The following is a 12,241-nucleotide window of genomic DNA, read 5'->3' on the forward strand; positions in this document are numbered from 1 at the left end:
AATAAATTACCATCTCATTTGATTTTCAAATGGTCCTTGAAAACCAAGTGTCTTCTCTTCATATCTCCCTCTTGAAGACTTTACCCACTTGTGAAAAATATTTCATTACATTGAAACAAACAAACAAACAAAAAACAGTAACAACAAGAAACCTATAAGTCAGTGTTCAACTAGGTTTATTTGCCTGTATTCTCACTTTCATTCATTCACTTATATGACAAATAAATGAGGGTCTCCTATCTGTCAGGCACTGTGAAAATGACTGTGAATATACAGATCAATATGCTAGCCTTGTTCTCAGGAAGCTCATCTTCTAGCATGATGAATAGCACAGGATAGCATGCTACAATACGGATGTGAACAAAGTTTTCTGGGAGCAGAGAGGCAGGAACATTTATTTTTGTTTTGAGTCCAGGAATTCCAGAAAGAATTTGTAAAAGCAAGGATACTTAAACAATAATTTGCATTTTGCAGGATAAGTAGGAACTTACCATATAGAAATTGAATAAAGGGCATTCCAGGCAGTGGGAAGAACTTAAGCAAAAGCACAGAAATGGGAAAGGACATGTTGAGAATGATGAGTACTCTAGCATGGCTAAGCTGTAGCATCCTGCAAGGAGTATGGGGGTGGGGCAGTGGCAAGGGATAAGGCAGTGAAGTTTCATTGGGACTATCCATGAGGGACTTGAATGCCTTGCTAAGTAGTCTAGGAATGATTTTGCCAGGAATGAGCCACCAATAATAATTTTTAAAGTATGTAAGATTGTCTTTACAAACTTCCCCAGTCATGCTGACAAAAGATGTCTAAGAATACAAGGTTTAGTAATTTCATCAGATCTCCTGGGTTCCTGCGAAACAGGAGTGAGGTATATTCCTGAGAAAATTCTGCTGTGATTGAATAGCAGCAATACACAATGCAATATAATATGATTGACCAATGGATAAGCTCCAAATATATGTATTAAATATGAATAATAAATGTGTGAAATGAATACCCTACTAAAATCTCTTCCATCTTAAAAGATTTATGACTCTAATAACTAGTGAATAAGTGATCTAATTGGTATCTTAACAAACAATGCTTAATAGAGCACTTTCCATTAGAAGAAATAGTCACATGTGCAGCAAAAAATAGTAATAAGTAATAAATATAATAAAACAATATCTAAACCTATAATTACCTTTTGAAATTAGACCTACTATTATACATATTTTTCTATAATTGTTTTTTGTTAGAATGTTTTAGAGTTTCCTTTAGAATTCAGTTTGTTCATCACTTGGTAAACTCTCCTGTCCCATCCTGAGAGAGTACATAAATGACCCAATAGTATATATTTCCCAGTGTCTGTGGAGCTCCTTACTCCTGCCATCTTTAGCACCTGCTCTCGATCCTATGCTCTCTGGTTAAAGCAAAGGTAATTTTTAAGATGACATCTGTCTTCCAAGTTCACACTTTTCTACCTATTTCCTTTTGTAGTATCGTATCCTTAATGCATCTATAAACTTATTAAATCCACAAACACAATCACAAAATGTGATTTTTCCCAATTCTTATTTTATACATGAGGACAAAGAGACCTAGGGATATTAGAGGATTTAGACTTGGAGTTTGTTCAAGACCACATAGCCAAATATTTATAGAACCAGGACTTTAAAAACCTTTCCTTTACTCCATGTAGACTGTGTTTCCACATTGGTGAGTCAGAAGTCAGAGAATAAACCTATCAGTGGGCATGCTATTGGCACTTCCCAAAGGTTGTTTGGATAATTGGAGGATGGGTGAAGAGCTGGATGAAAATAAGAGTTCTCACAGAAACTAGTTATCTCCAACCAGAAAAGATGGTCCTGGTCAAGGCCAAAAGAGGGGCCATTGCCAACTGGGACTTATTGGTTCAACAGATGTCTATGGAGCATGAATGCTATCAATACTATCAAGCACTGGATACAATACCCTAAGGCACTGTTCTAGATGCTGGGAAGACAGTATTAATGAAACAGATAAAAATCTCTGCCCTCACAAAGAAAATGAGAAAAATAAAATAAGCAAAATAAGTCTCTCTCTATACATATATTAAAATAACATGTGTATGTTATATGGGTATATAATAGATATATATTGTATGCACATATGCATATGTGTACACTGAAAGGATTATATGTGTATTATACAGAGACACTATGTATGTATATATATATACGTAAGATGGATGGATCTGAGTAATGATAAGGGCTAAGGAGAAAAGTAAAATGGGATGGGGTGAAATTTTATATGAAGTGGGTAAGGAAGGCCTCACTGAGATGACTTAACCAATCCACTGAAGGAGTGGGGGCTCAGCTGCATGAGCATCTGCACATTATGCACAGTGGGAGCACCACCATTGAGCTGACAGTGTCTGGAATGGCCAGAGTAATGAGCACAGGGGCAGTGGAAGATGAAGCTAGAGAGGGGAGGTAGAGAAGAAATTATGTAGGTTTGTCATCCTGGTAAGGACTTTGGATTTTACTGAAGACAGAAAGTCATCTGTTTTCAATGTCCTCACTCACTTCCTTTTTCTTATTTTCAGTTAAATTTCACAATTTATGTTTCTGCAGATTCACCATGGCCAGTGTTGAAATGAGCCTGCTTAGGACCAAGGTCAGATCCATAGGCATCCATTAGGAGGCCATTATAGTAATCCAGGTGACACTGGATATGGCTTGGACAAGAGTGGTTGTAACACGGAAGGGGAGGAATGCCAGTTTCTGGATATATTTTTAAGATTGAACCAACAGGATTCACCAATAGAGTAGACATGGGTGTGAGACAGAAAGGTAAATCATGGATGATATCAAGATTTTTTTAAAGTTTATTTATTTATTTTTGAGAGGGAGAGAGAAAGAGTAAGTGTGCATGTGAGCTGGGGAGGGGCAGAAAGAAAGGGAGAGGGAGAATCTCAAGCCAGCTCTGCATTGTCAGCACAGAGCCCACGAACCATGAGATCATGACCTGAGCTAAAATCAAGAGTCGTATGCTTAACCGACTGAACCACCCAGTTACCATAATAACAAGATTTTTAACCTGAGAAACTGTGATAGGCCAGTCTTATCTGTATACTAATACCTTCAATATCTTTGCTGAGGATGAAGCTCCACCAAGAAGGCTTTGCTTCATGGACCTGCTGATCCAGGGGTCTAAACCCCTAGCCCCAAATATCTCCACAAAGAAAGGTGGGCCTCTGGCCTTCCATTACTGAAGAACTGTGTAAAGGGGAGCTTTGGCTGTGCATCCACCGAACTTATCTGGTCGATGTGCAACTATTGATAATTAAGATATACTGGAAATTGTGCTGGATATAGAGCCAAGATCTCCTGGGTTCTGATCCTGATTTCTCTACTAGCCTGCTGTGTGCCTTTGGACTTACCTTCTAGGAGTCTTATTTGCCTCAAATAAGTAGTGCCACAGTAGTGGCAACAGTGCTACCCTGTCTGCTTCTCAGAGGTTCTAAGAAACCTAAAAGAGGTAATGTGGATGAACATGCCATATAAGGTAAATACATTTTCATGCACAAAATAAGTTTCTGTTTATATCCTCCCACCCCTCCAGATCTATTTTCTATCATTCTTCACCCTGCTTGTGCTGTGGGAAATTGACATATATGGACCATATCAACAGGCTCCCTTGAGCTCAGGCTGCATTGATCTAGTTAGGAGTCCTTGCAAGAGTTGAGAAAGTAGGTGGAGAGTGAGCTTAGGATTATCTATTCTTTTTATCCCTCTGGCAGATCACTGGGAACTGATCATATATTTTTACTGACAATTATAGTTCTTGCCAACTGTCCCACTCCATACAGCTCTTTCTGTCCTGGTTTGGTTAACTGCTCCCTCTTCTCAATTTTTCAGGCCTAGGAGAGAAAAAAGTAACTCGTCCATACTGCACCTAAGGTATTGCAGTATCTTCTGTGGTTTCCCTACCCTCCTGCACTTTCCTTTGTAAGTAGTCCCTTGAATTGGGCTTTCATCTGTTATCCAACTTGACTCTGCCATTTGGTTTCTGCCAAGATATTAACCATACAATAGTCAAGCTATGGCCCTTATCTTTGGTGAGTCTTCAGGATAGTCCCATGCTTTTATCGAATGTTTTGGGCTAAGAATAAATTCCTACTAATTGGCTGTTTCCTTAATGGTTAGTCTAAGAAAGTGAGACTATGAGCTAAGAATAAATTCCTACCAATTGGCTGTTTCCTTAATAGTTAGTCTAGGAAAGAGAGACTATGGGCTAAGAATAAATTCCTACCAATTGGCTATATCCTTGATAGTCTAGGAAAGGGAGACTCTGATTTTTAATACATAATGTTTGGAACAGAATTCTCAGTAGAACACTCTGAGGGTCATGGTTTGGGGAGATTTCATATAAGGGGAAATTAAGGAAGAAATAAAACGTGGATGTTGACGGCTCCCCCACTTCTATTCTACTTTGGATTTTTGGCTAGTTCTTCTGAATTTGTATAGCTTTTTCCTAAGAGATCAACCAACTCTTCAATATGTAAAGAATGATGTGGGTAATTATATCATTAAATTAACCAGTATAGTGACCAGATAGGATTTTTGGTCAGTCAGACAACATTTTACATACTAAACCATTTCTGTCAGGTAAGGCCTACCTTGCAGATCTCCCTCTGGGCTCTGGAAATCCAGGGGTTTTCATCCCCAGAAGGCAGCATCTCCTTCAGGCCTTCAATGGTTTGGGAGTTTAGTGGTAGGCATGGGCCAATCTGTTCATTCAGGTAGAGTTCACATATTCTGTTGCCCAGCATGTGCCGAAAGACAGTATTCCCAGTTTTCCTGTTACTCATCAGGACACTGAGGAAATGGTGCAGGTCCTGCCAGAGATCCAGGAGTTGGACCTCCACTTTCAAATTCTGCTTTTTCAGATAGTCCCGGAAGGGACCCCCTGCACAGCCATCAGCACATAAGGCCCAGTGGGTGTACCCTAAGGAGATGCTTTGTTTGATGACTTCCTTGACTGTCATCTGGGGGCAGTGACTGATGATGGGGGTGACAGTCCTCAGGTGTGTAGAGAATGTTGTCTCAAAGAGGCCCTCCATGTGGAGGTGGCTCTTGGATTTCCTGGCACAGAGAATATCCTTTTTCAGGGAACTGATTATTCTCTCCTTTGAAGAAGACACTTTCAGGGAGGGCATTTGTGGATATTTGTATTTGTGTGTGTCCTTCTCCTGAGAACACAGCTCCTGGGGGAGCATAATGTTGGTTTCTGGCCTGGTATCTACTTCCAGAGTAAAGCCATGGTCTGTCAACTGCCACATCCTCCTCTTGGTCTTCTTGCTTGAGTATCGCTTCTGGGGGTGGTAGCAGTTCTTGACGCTCATGTTTAGAGGGAGTTCTCCTATGTGACTACAGCAAATACTGCACAGACGGGTCTCATAGTCCTGCAGCAGGCCTTGGCATGATTTCACCTCGGCCATAACTGTCCTGGCATGGGTATAAAAGTTGGGGAGCCAATAGCTCTGCAGTTTAAACAGAGCTACTTTCTGCATCTGGCTCAAGATCTCCCTCCTGGTGGTTGATTGGTTGGTATGCCAGATGGAGAGGTTCAGGAGGGACTCTGGAAAAAATAGAAAGACACGAAGGATGAAAATGATGTAGTGGTAGTGATGATAATAATGCGGGGAGAGGTTTTTTTGAATTTTTCCAAATGTTGTTATGTATAGCATTTCATTTGTTTTTCATGAAACCCTGGAGTATGTACAGGACAAATATATAGTAAACATGTTTTAGGGGTTTTCTCAGAGAACAGTGACCCCTTTCTCTGATTACCTTCCCATTCTCCACAGAAATAAGCCAGTTTATGGGACTCTAATTTTTTAGACAACTTCATGTTATTGTAAAGAAAAGCAAAATGATAAGAAAATGTTTAAAAATAGGAATGTATCTATGAATGGGATTTTTCAGAGTCAGATCTACTTGAAAGAAGGGGTTTAGATTGGATAATTTGAAGGAGTCATAACTAGCCCTGATTTTAATGTCATAAATTCTCAGTTATCTCTATTAATAGAGGAGTGTGACCAATTTCAAACTATAAATCTTCTGGAACATATTTGTATTTGGGTCAGGGATGTCTCCTTACTTAATATATAACTTTGAATGAATCTGATGTTCTAGAGTAGGGGCTGGCAAACCTGTAAAAGGCCACATAGTGAATATATTAAGCTTTGTAAGCTATATGCAGTCTCTGCTGCACAGTTTTCTTCCTTAGCTCTTTAAAAATATTAAAACATTCTTAGCACATAGGCTATATGCACTGTTTTGCTTGTGAGCTGTAGTTTGTTCCAGGGATCTCCCTTTTAAAAAAGAGATGCCATCCAGTCTCAGAAATTGCAGGAGCTATTTAATTACTCTGTCCCAATTTGTCTTCACTCCTTCCAGCCAACCTTCACTGGTGAGTAATATTTCAGGAAGAAGCGCATACCAGCCTAAGGACAACTGGTTTCTTGCACCCCTTCCCTGTTAAGGGTTCCCATGGCATCCCTGATACATAGAAAATGGAGAGGGTAGATTCCTACAAAATGATTATTTTGTTTGTTTGTTACATTTCCCAGTGATTTCACTTCACATATGCTTTATAATTCTTACTGATGTTCATGTTGCAGAGAGTCACTACTCTTGAACCCTCCTGTAAATGGGTAGCCTTCAGCACAAGGAGGAGGGACAGATAGTGGTCTCTCATTTCCAGGTCCATCTCATCTATGCTCAAGATCTTCTCAGCAAGAATCCAGAAATCCGTCAGCTCTTCACCTACAGATTAGACAGGGCAAGTATAGCTCTGCACCACAATGTTGTCCCTTCAGTGGTTACATCTGGGTGTAGCACCTAATACCACTCCCCACCACCAGCCTGATCTACTGCCTCACATATTACAATTAGTCACTTCTTTGGGCTCAGGCATAACTCCTAGTATGTTGTAATGTGGGGTCAGATGGAGGAAGAGAGAAGGGTCTTAGTGGATACGGATCTTGTGTGACTTTTCTTATTGTTCTAAGGAAAACTGTCACTTTAGGAAAAACTGAAAGACTCCGAGAATGGATCATGAGACACTTGAATTTATCCAAAAAATAAAGATGAGAAGAAAAAAGAACATTTTCTCTATCAAGGACCCAGAACAGCCAGAAGAATAGAGCCCAAGGACACCAAAGACTACATTCCCTGTTTCACAATTTTGCCATGGCTGAAGTCTGAATGACAAACTAAAAGATAGGCTGTCTAGTTCTTCCCTACCTGCTCCCTGGAAATCCAGGATTTCACCCTTAACCTAGGGCTTGTCCTTGGATAAAACCTAATGCTGCTGAACTGGAGTGGTAGCTAGTGCTGGCTGCTCACCTCCCAGCACTCATCAACCACTGAACTCAACAGAACAGAAAGCAGTGCGTGTGAACACTTCTGCTATAGGGGTTTGTGATTTATTTGTTCCTTGTCTGTCTCCCCACCATTGTGATAGGTTTATGAAGTGGGGAGTTACGGTTCTTGTTTGCAGTGGTTACCATACAGTGGTGCTCAACAAACATTGTTAAGTGAATAGATGGATGAATGGATGGATGAATGAATAAACAAAATAAAAGGACTGTTTACTTTTGCCCTAAACTACACTGTGGACCCATTTTCAAAGACTTTTACACAAACTACAAGATAAAACATTTAGTTCCATCATGTATACATTACTGTCAACAAGTGTTCTGGGGCATCCTGGAAGCTGTTAAGAACTTTCAAGAACTCCAGGAACAACTCCAAGAACCTACCTGTACTGCCCTTGAGGTAGGAACAGAAGCGCCACATCCCTCTGACTCCACCAATGCACTTCTGGAGTAGCCACTGGTCTGCTTTTTTCCATCTCAACATCTTGGCTGCCAGGAAAAGTCCATGGTAAGACAGAGAGAATGAGCTCTTCTCCTACTCCCCCTCTCAGCCTTGCACACAGCTAGATCCCCATTCACTCAGGGTGAGTGAGGAAAAATGGTGGCCATTTAGATGAGCTGGGTTAAGAGTATGTGGTACTTTTGAAGGTAGGAAATAGACCCTCTAATGACATGCATCATATGAGGGACCCACAAGTACAGTACAATCCACAGATCAAAAACACCACCCAAGACTCCTTGCCTTCTATAAATCCCACCTGACACTGATTTTGCCAATTCAGTTTTCCCAATGTATGTATTAAAGAAAGGAGACAAGTATATTGAGTATTTTGTTATATTTTATTCAAAGTAAATCTCCTGAATCTTGACTTTCCTCAGGGAGGAACATAGTTTCATTTGGCTAGTTGAATTGAGAGTCAAATTATCGATTCAACCCTAGATAAAAATTTTATTAATTCACTCTTTAACAAATATTTATTAAATGTCTACTGCTTAGTATCATTCTAGATATTTGGGATACATTAGCAAATGGAAAAATCCCTGCCCTCAAGGAGCTTACATTCTGTTGAAAGAGACAGAGATGATAAACAATAAGCATAATAAGAACATTATCTAGTAAGCTTGAAGGTTATAAGCACTATAGGAAAAAAGGAAAGGTAAGAGAGAGTAAGGGGGGTGGAAGTGCTAGGACAAAAGTTGGATGAGTAGCATTAGGGTCATCAGGGTAGCCTCTTATGAGGTGAGATTTGCACAGAGATTTGAAGAGGTGAGAGAGGGAGCCAATTCAGATACATGGAGAAAGCATTCCAGGCAGAGTGAACAGCCAGTGCAAAGCCTTGAAATGAAGTGTCAGGGAGGATTTTTGAGGAACTGCAAGCAGGCCAAGTGTAACTGAAATGTAGTAAGCAATGGAGGGAGTAGGAGGAGATCAGGTGCTAAAAGTAATGGACCTACATCTCAAGGACTCTGAGCACCTGGAGATATAGGGGCATTAGACTTCACACTGAGATGGGAGTCATTGGTGGGTGGTACGGAGCAGCCAATAGAGGAGTTACATAATCTGAATTAAGTTTTAAAAGGCTCTCTCTGGGTGCCTGAGTGGCTCAATCAGTTAAATGTCTGACTCCTGGTTTTATCCCAGCTCATGATCTCACAGTTCATGGGTTCGAGCCCTGCTTTGGGTTCTGCACTGACAGAGCAGGCCCTGCTTGGGACTCTTACTCCCTCCTCTCTGCCCCTCCCCTGACCACTCTCTCTCTCTCTCTCTCTCTCTCTCTCTCTCTCTCTCTCTCTCAAAATTTTTTTTTTGTTGTAAAGGCCCTCTCTGGCTGCTGTGAGGAGGAAAATGAGCAGAAACAAGGAGACTAATTAAGAGATGATTTCAGTAGCCAGGTGAGAAATTGTGGTGGCTTAGACCAGGTGGTAGCTATGAAGGTGGTGAGCTATGTTTGATTCTGGATATACTTTAGGCAATTTAGCCATGTTCTGTTTCCACCAGTAACTTTCTCACTTCTGGCTGCTGTGAGAAAAATAGCACACACAACCTATCTGACTCCTGCTTATTGCTCTAGGTACCAATTTTTCAGCCTAAGCTTTCACCTACCCTGCATCATAAGCTCAGGCACTCTCACATCTAAGTCTACAAAGGTGGCCAATATTTGTAGATTACAGCAGGACTGACAGGCACAGGATCATTATGCAGCCTGGCTTCTCATATTTCTACACAAACACACACACACACACACACACACACACACTCATGCTTACCTCCTTCTGGGGACTTAATGAAACTGATGAGCTCCTGACAGAGAATGTAATGGAAACACAGATTGGTTTTACAGAAGAAAGGTAACCGGTATTTTTCCAACCAGGTCAATAATCCTTTGTACTTTGCAATCTAGAGTACAAACAAAATGGGAACAGAAAAGAGAAATGGAATTGAACTGCTTAGAAATGCAGCTTAGCAAGGGGCAATAAATTGCCACACCTGCAGTATCTGGCCCACAGGGGAGGTGTGCTGATTAAAAATAGTATCTAAGAGGAGTGAAGTCCTAAGCTAAGGCTCCCAAAGAAGTGAATGAATTGGTAGGAAAGAAAAGGCTTGGTCTTTCATCAAAAATTTTTTCCTTATTCCTGGGTGAAGTTGTTTAAGAAAAGATCTAAGTCTTGATATATAGAAGAGAAGCAGAAGAGATTTTGGTCTGTGGTGTCAAGATAACTCTATTCAATTTGCTTCTTTATAAGCACATTTAAAATTCTCACAAGTTCTTTACCCATATCAAATGCACAACATGTACAAAAATGTGCAAAGGGATGTCTGTGTGGCATCTGACTTTTGATTTTAGCTTAGGTCATGATCTCACTGTTTGTGAGTTCAAGCCCCACATCATGCCCTGTGCTGACAGCAAGGAAACTGCTTGGGATTCTCTGTCTCCCCCTCTCTCTCTGTCCTTCCCCACTTGTGGTCTCTCTCTCTCTCTCTCTCTCTCTCTCTCTCTCTCTCTCTCTCTCTCTCAAAAATTAAAAAAAAAACATTAAAAAAAACCCACACACACACAAAGATTCACATCACACTTAACATCATTTAGAGTATAGGTTGGATCCCTGAGGGATTGAGCCACCAGAGAAGGGAGAACATAATATTTTTTTTGCCTTCTACCTTCCACTCTTCTTCACCCATTTTTCCCATCCCCCCCATCCACTTCCCATCTGGAAACTACCAGTTTGTTCTCTGTATTTGTGGGTTTCTTTCTGCTTTTATTTGTTCATTTGTTTTGTTTTTTAGATTCCATACATAAGTGAAATCATATAGTATTTGCTTTCCCTTTATTTTACTTAGCATAATACTCTCTAGTTCCATCCATGTTGTTGCAAATGGCAAGACAAGATCTCATTCTTTTTTGTGGCTGAGTAATACTCCAGTATGTGTGTGTGTGTGTGTGTGTGTGTGTGTGTGTGTCACATCTTTTATCCATTCATCTATTGATGGACACTTATGGTGTTTCTATATTTTGGATCTTGTAAATAATGCATAAACAAAGGGATGTATATATCTTTTCAAATTAGTGTTTTCACTTTCTTTGGGTAAATATCCAGTCATGGAATTACTGGGTTTTATGGTGGTTCTATTTTTAATTTTTTGAGGAATCTCTATACAGTTTTCTGGTTGCACCAATTTACATTCTCATCAACAGTGCACAAGGGTTCCCTTTTATCCACATTCTCACGAACACTTTTGTTATTTTTTGTCATTCTGACAGTTGTAAAGTGGTATCTCATGGTGGTCTGATTTGCGTTTCCTTGATGATTTATCATATTGAACATCTTTTCATGTGCCTATTGGCCATCTGTACATCTTTGTTGGAAAAAATATCTATTCAAGTCTTTGCCCATTTTTAATTGGATTTTTTTTTGGTGTTGAGTTGTATAGTTCTTTGTATTTTTTGATATTTATTATATATATCATTTGCAAAAATCTTTTCCCTTCACTAGGTTGCCTTTTTGTTTTCCTGATGGTTTCCTTTGCTGTGCAAAAGGTTTTTACTTTGGGGGCACCTGGGTGGTTCAATTGGTTGAGCATCCAAATTCAGCTCAGGTCATGATCTTGCAGTTGGTGGGTTTGTGCCTTGCGTGGGGCTCTGTGCTGAGAGCTCAGAGCCTGGAGCCTGCTTTGGGTTCTGTGTCTTCTCTCTCTCTTTCTTTCTCTCTCTCTCTCTCTCTCTCTTTCTCACTCTCTCTCTCTCTCTCTCACCCCCTCCCTCCCTCCCTCTCTCTCTCTCTGTCCCTCCCCTCCTCATGCTCTCTCTCAACAATAGACATTATAAAAAATTTTTTTTAAGCTTTTTACTTTGGTGCAGTCCTGATAGTTAATTGTTGCTTTTGCTTCCCTTGCCTGAGGAGACATATATAAAAATATGTTGCTAAGGCTGATGTCAAAGAGATTACTGCCTATGTTTTCTTTCAGAATTTTTATGGCTTCAGGTCTTACATTTAGGTTTTAATCCATTTTGAGTTGATTTTGTGTATGGCTCAAGAAAGTGATTTCATTCTTTTGCATGTAGCTGTTCTATTTTCTCAACATTATTTATTGAAAAGACTATCTTTTCCTCACTGTATATTCTTCCCTTCTTTGTTAGAGATTCATTTATAGAATTATTTACCCATCATATAAGTGTGGGTTTATTTCTGGGCTCTATCTCCTATGGATAGACCTATAGATCTATCGAATGGATAGATTTATTCATAGATCTACCCATACTGATCTATGTGTCTATTTTTGTGTCAGTATCATACTTTTTTGATTATTATAGCTTTGTAGTATATATATATAGTAG

General features: G+C 39.9%; 1 protein-coding gene across 1 annotated transcript in view; it reads right to left on the bottom strand.

Moving 5' to 3' along the window:
* Window positions 1–12,241, bottom strand: part of RGSL1 (regulator of G protein signaling like 1) — an 86,647-nt gene that overhangs the window by 61,617 nt on the left and 12,789 nt on the right. Inside the window, exons 4-7 of the mRNA XM_029933104.1 lie at window positions 9,675–9,804; window positions 7,791–7,895; window positions 6,631–6,792; window positions 4,641–5,602 (exon numbers count right to left, since the gene is read on the bottom strand). Of these exons, the coding sequence (XP_029788964.1) occupies window positions 4,641–5,602; window positions 6,631–6,792; window positions 7,791–7,895; window positions 9,675–9,804 (1,359 nt within the window). The remainder of the gene's footprint in view (window positions 1–4,640; window positions 5,603–6,630; window positions 6,793–7,790; window positions 7,896–9,674; window positions 9,805–12,241) is intronic.

The sequence above is a fragment of the Suricata suricatta genome, chromosome 3 (assembly GCF_006229205.1).
Source record: "Suricata suricatta isolate VVHF042 chromosome 3, meerkat_22Aug2017_6uvM2_HiC, whole genome shotgun sequence".
Classification (NCBI taxonomy): domain Eukaryota; kingdom Metazoa; phylum Chordata; class Mammalia; order Carnivora; family Herpestidae; genus Suricata; species Suricata suricatta.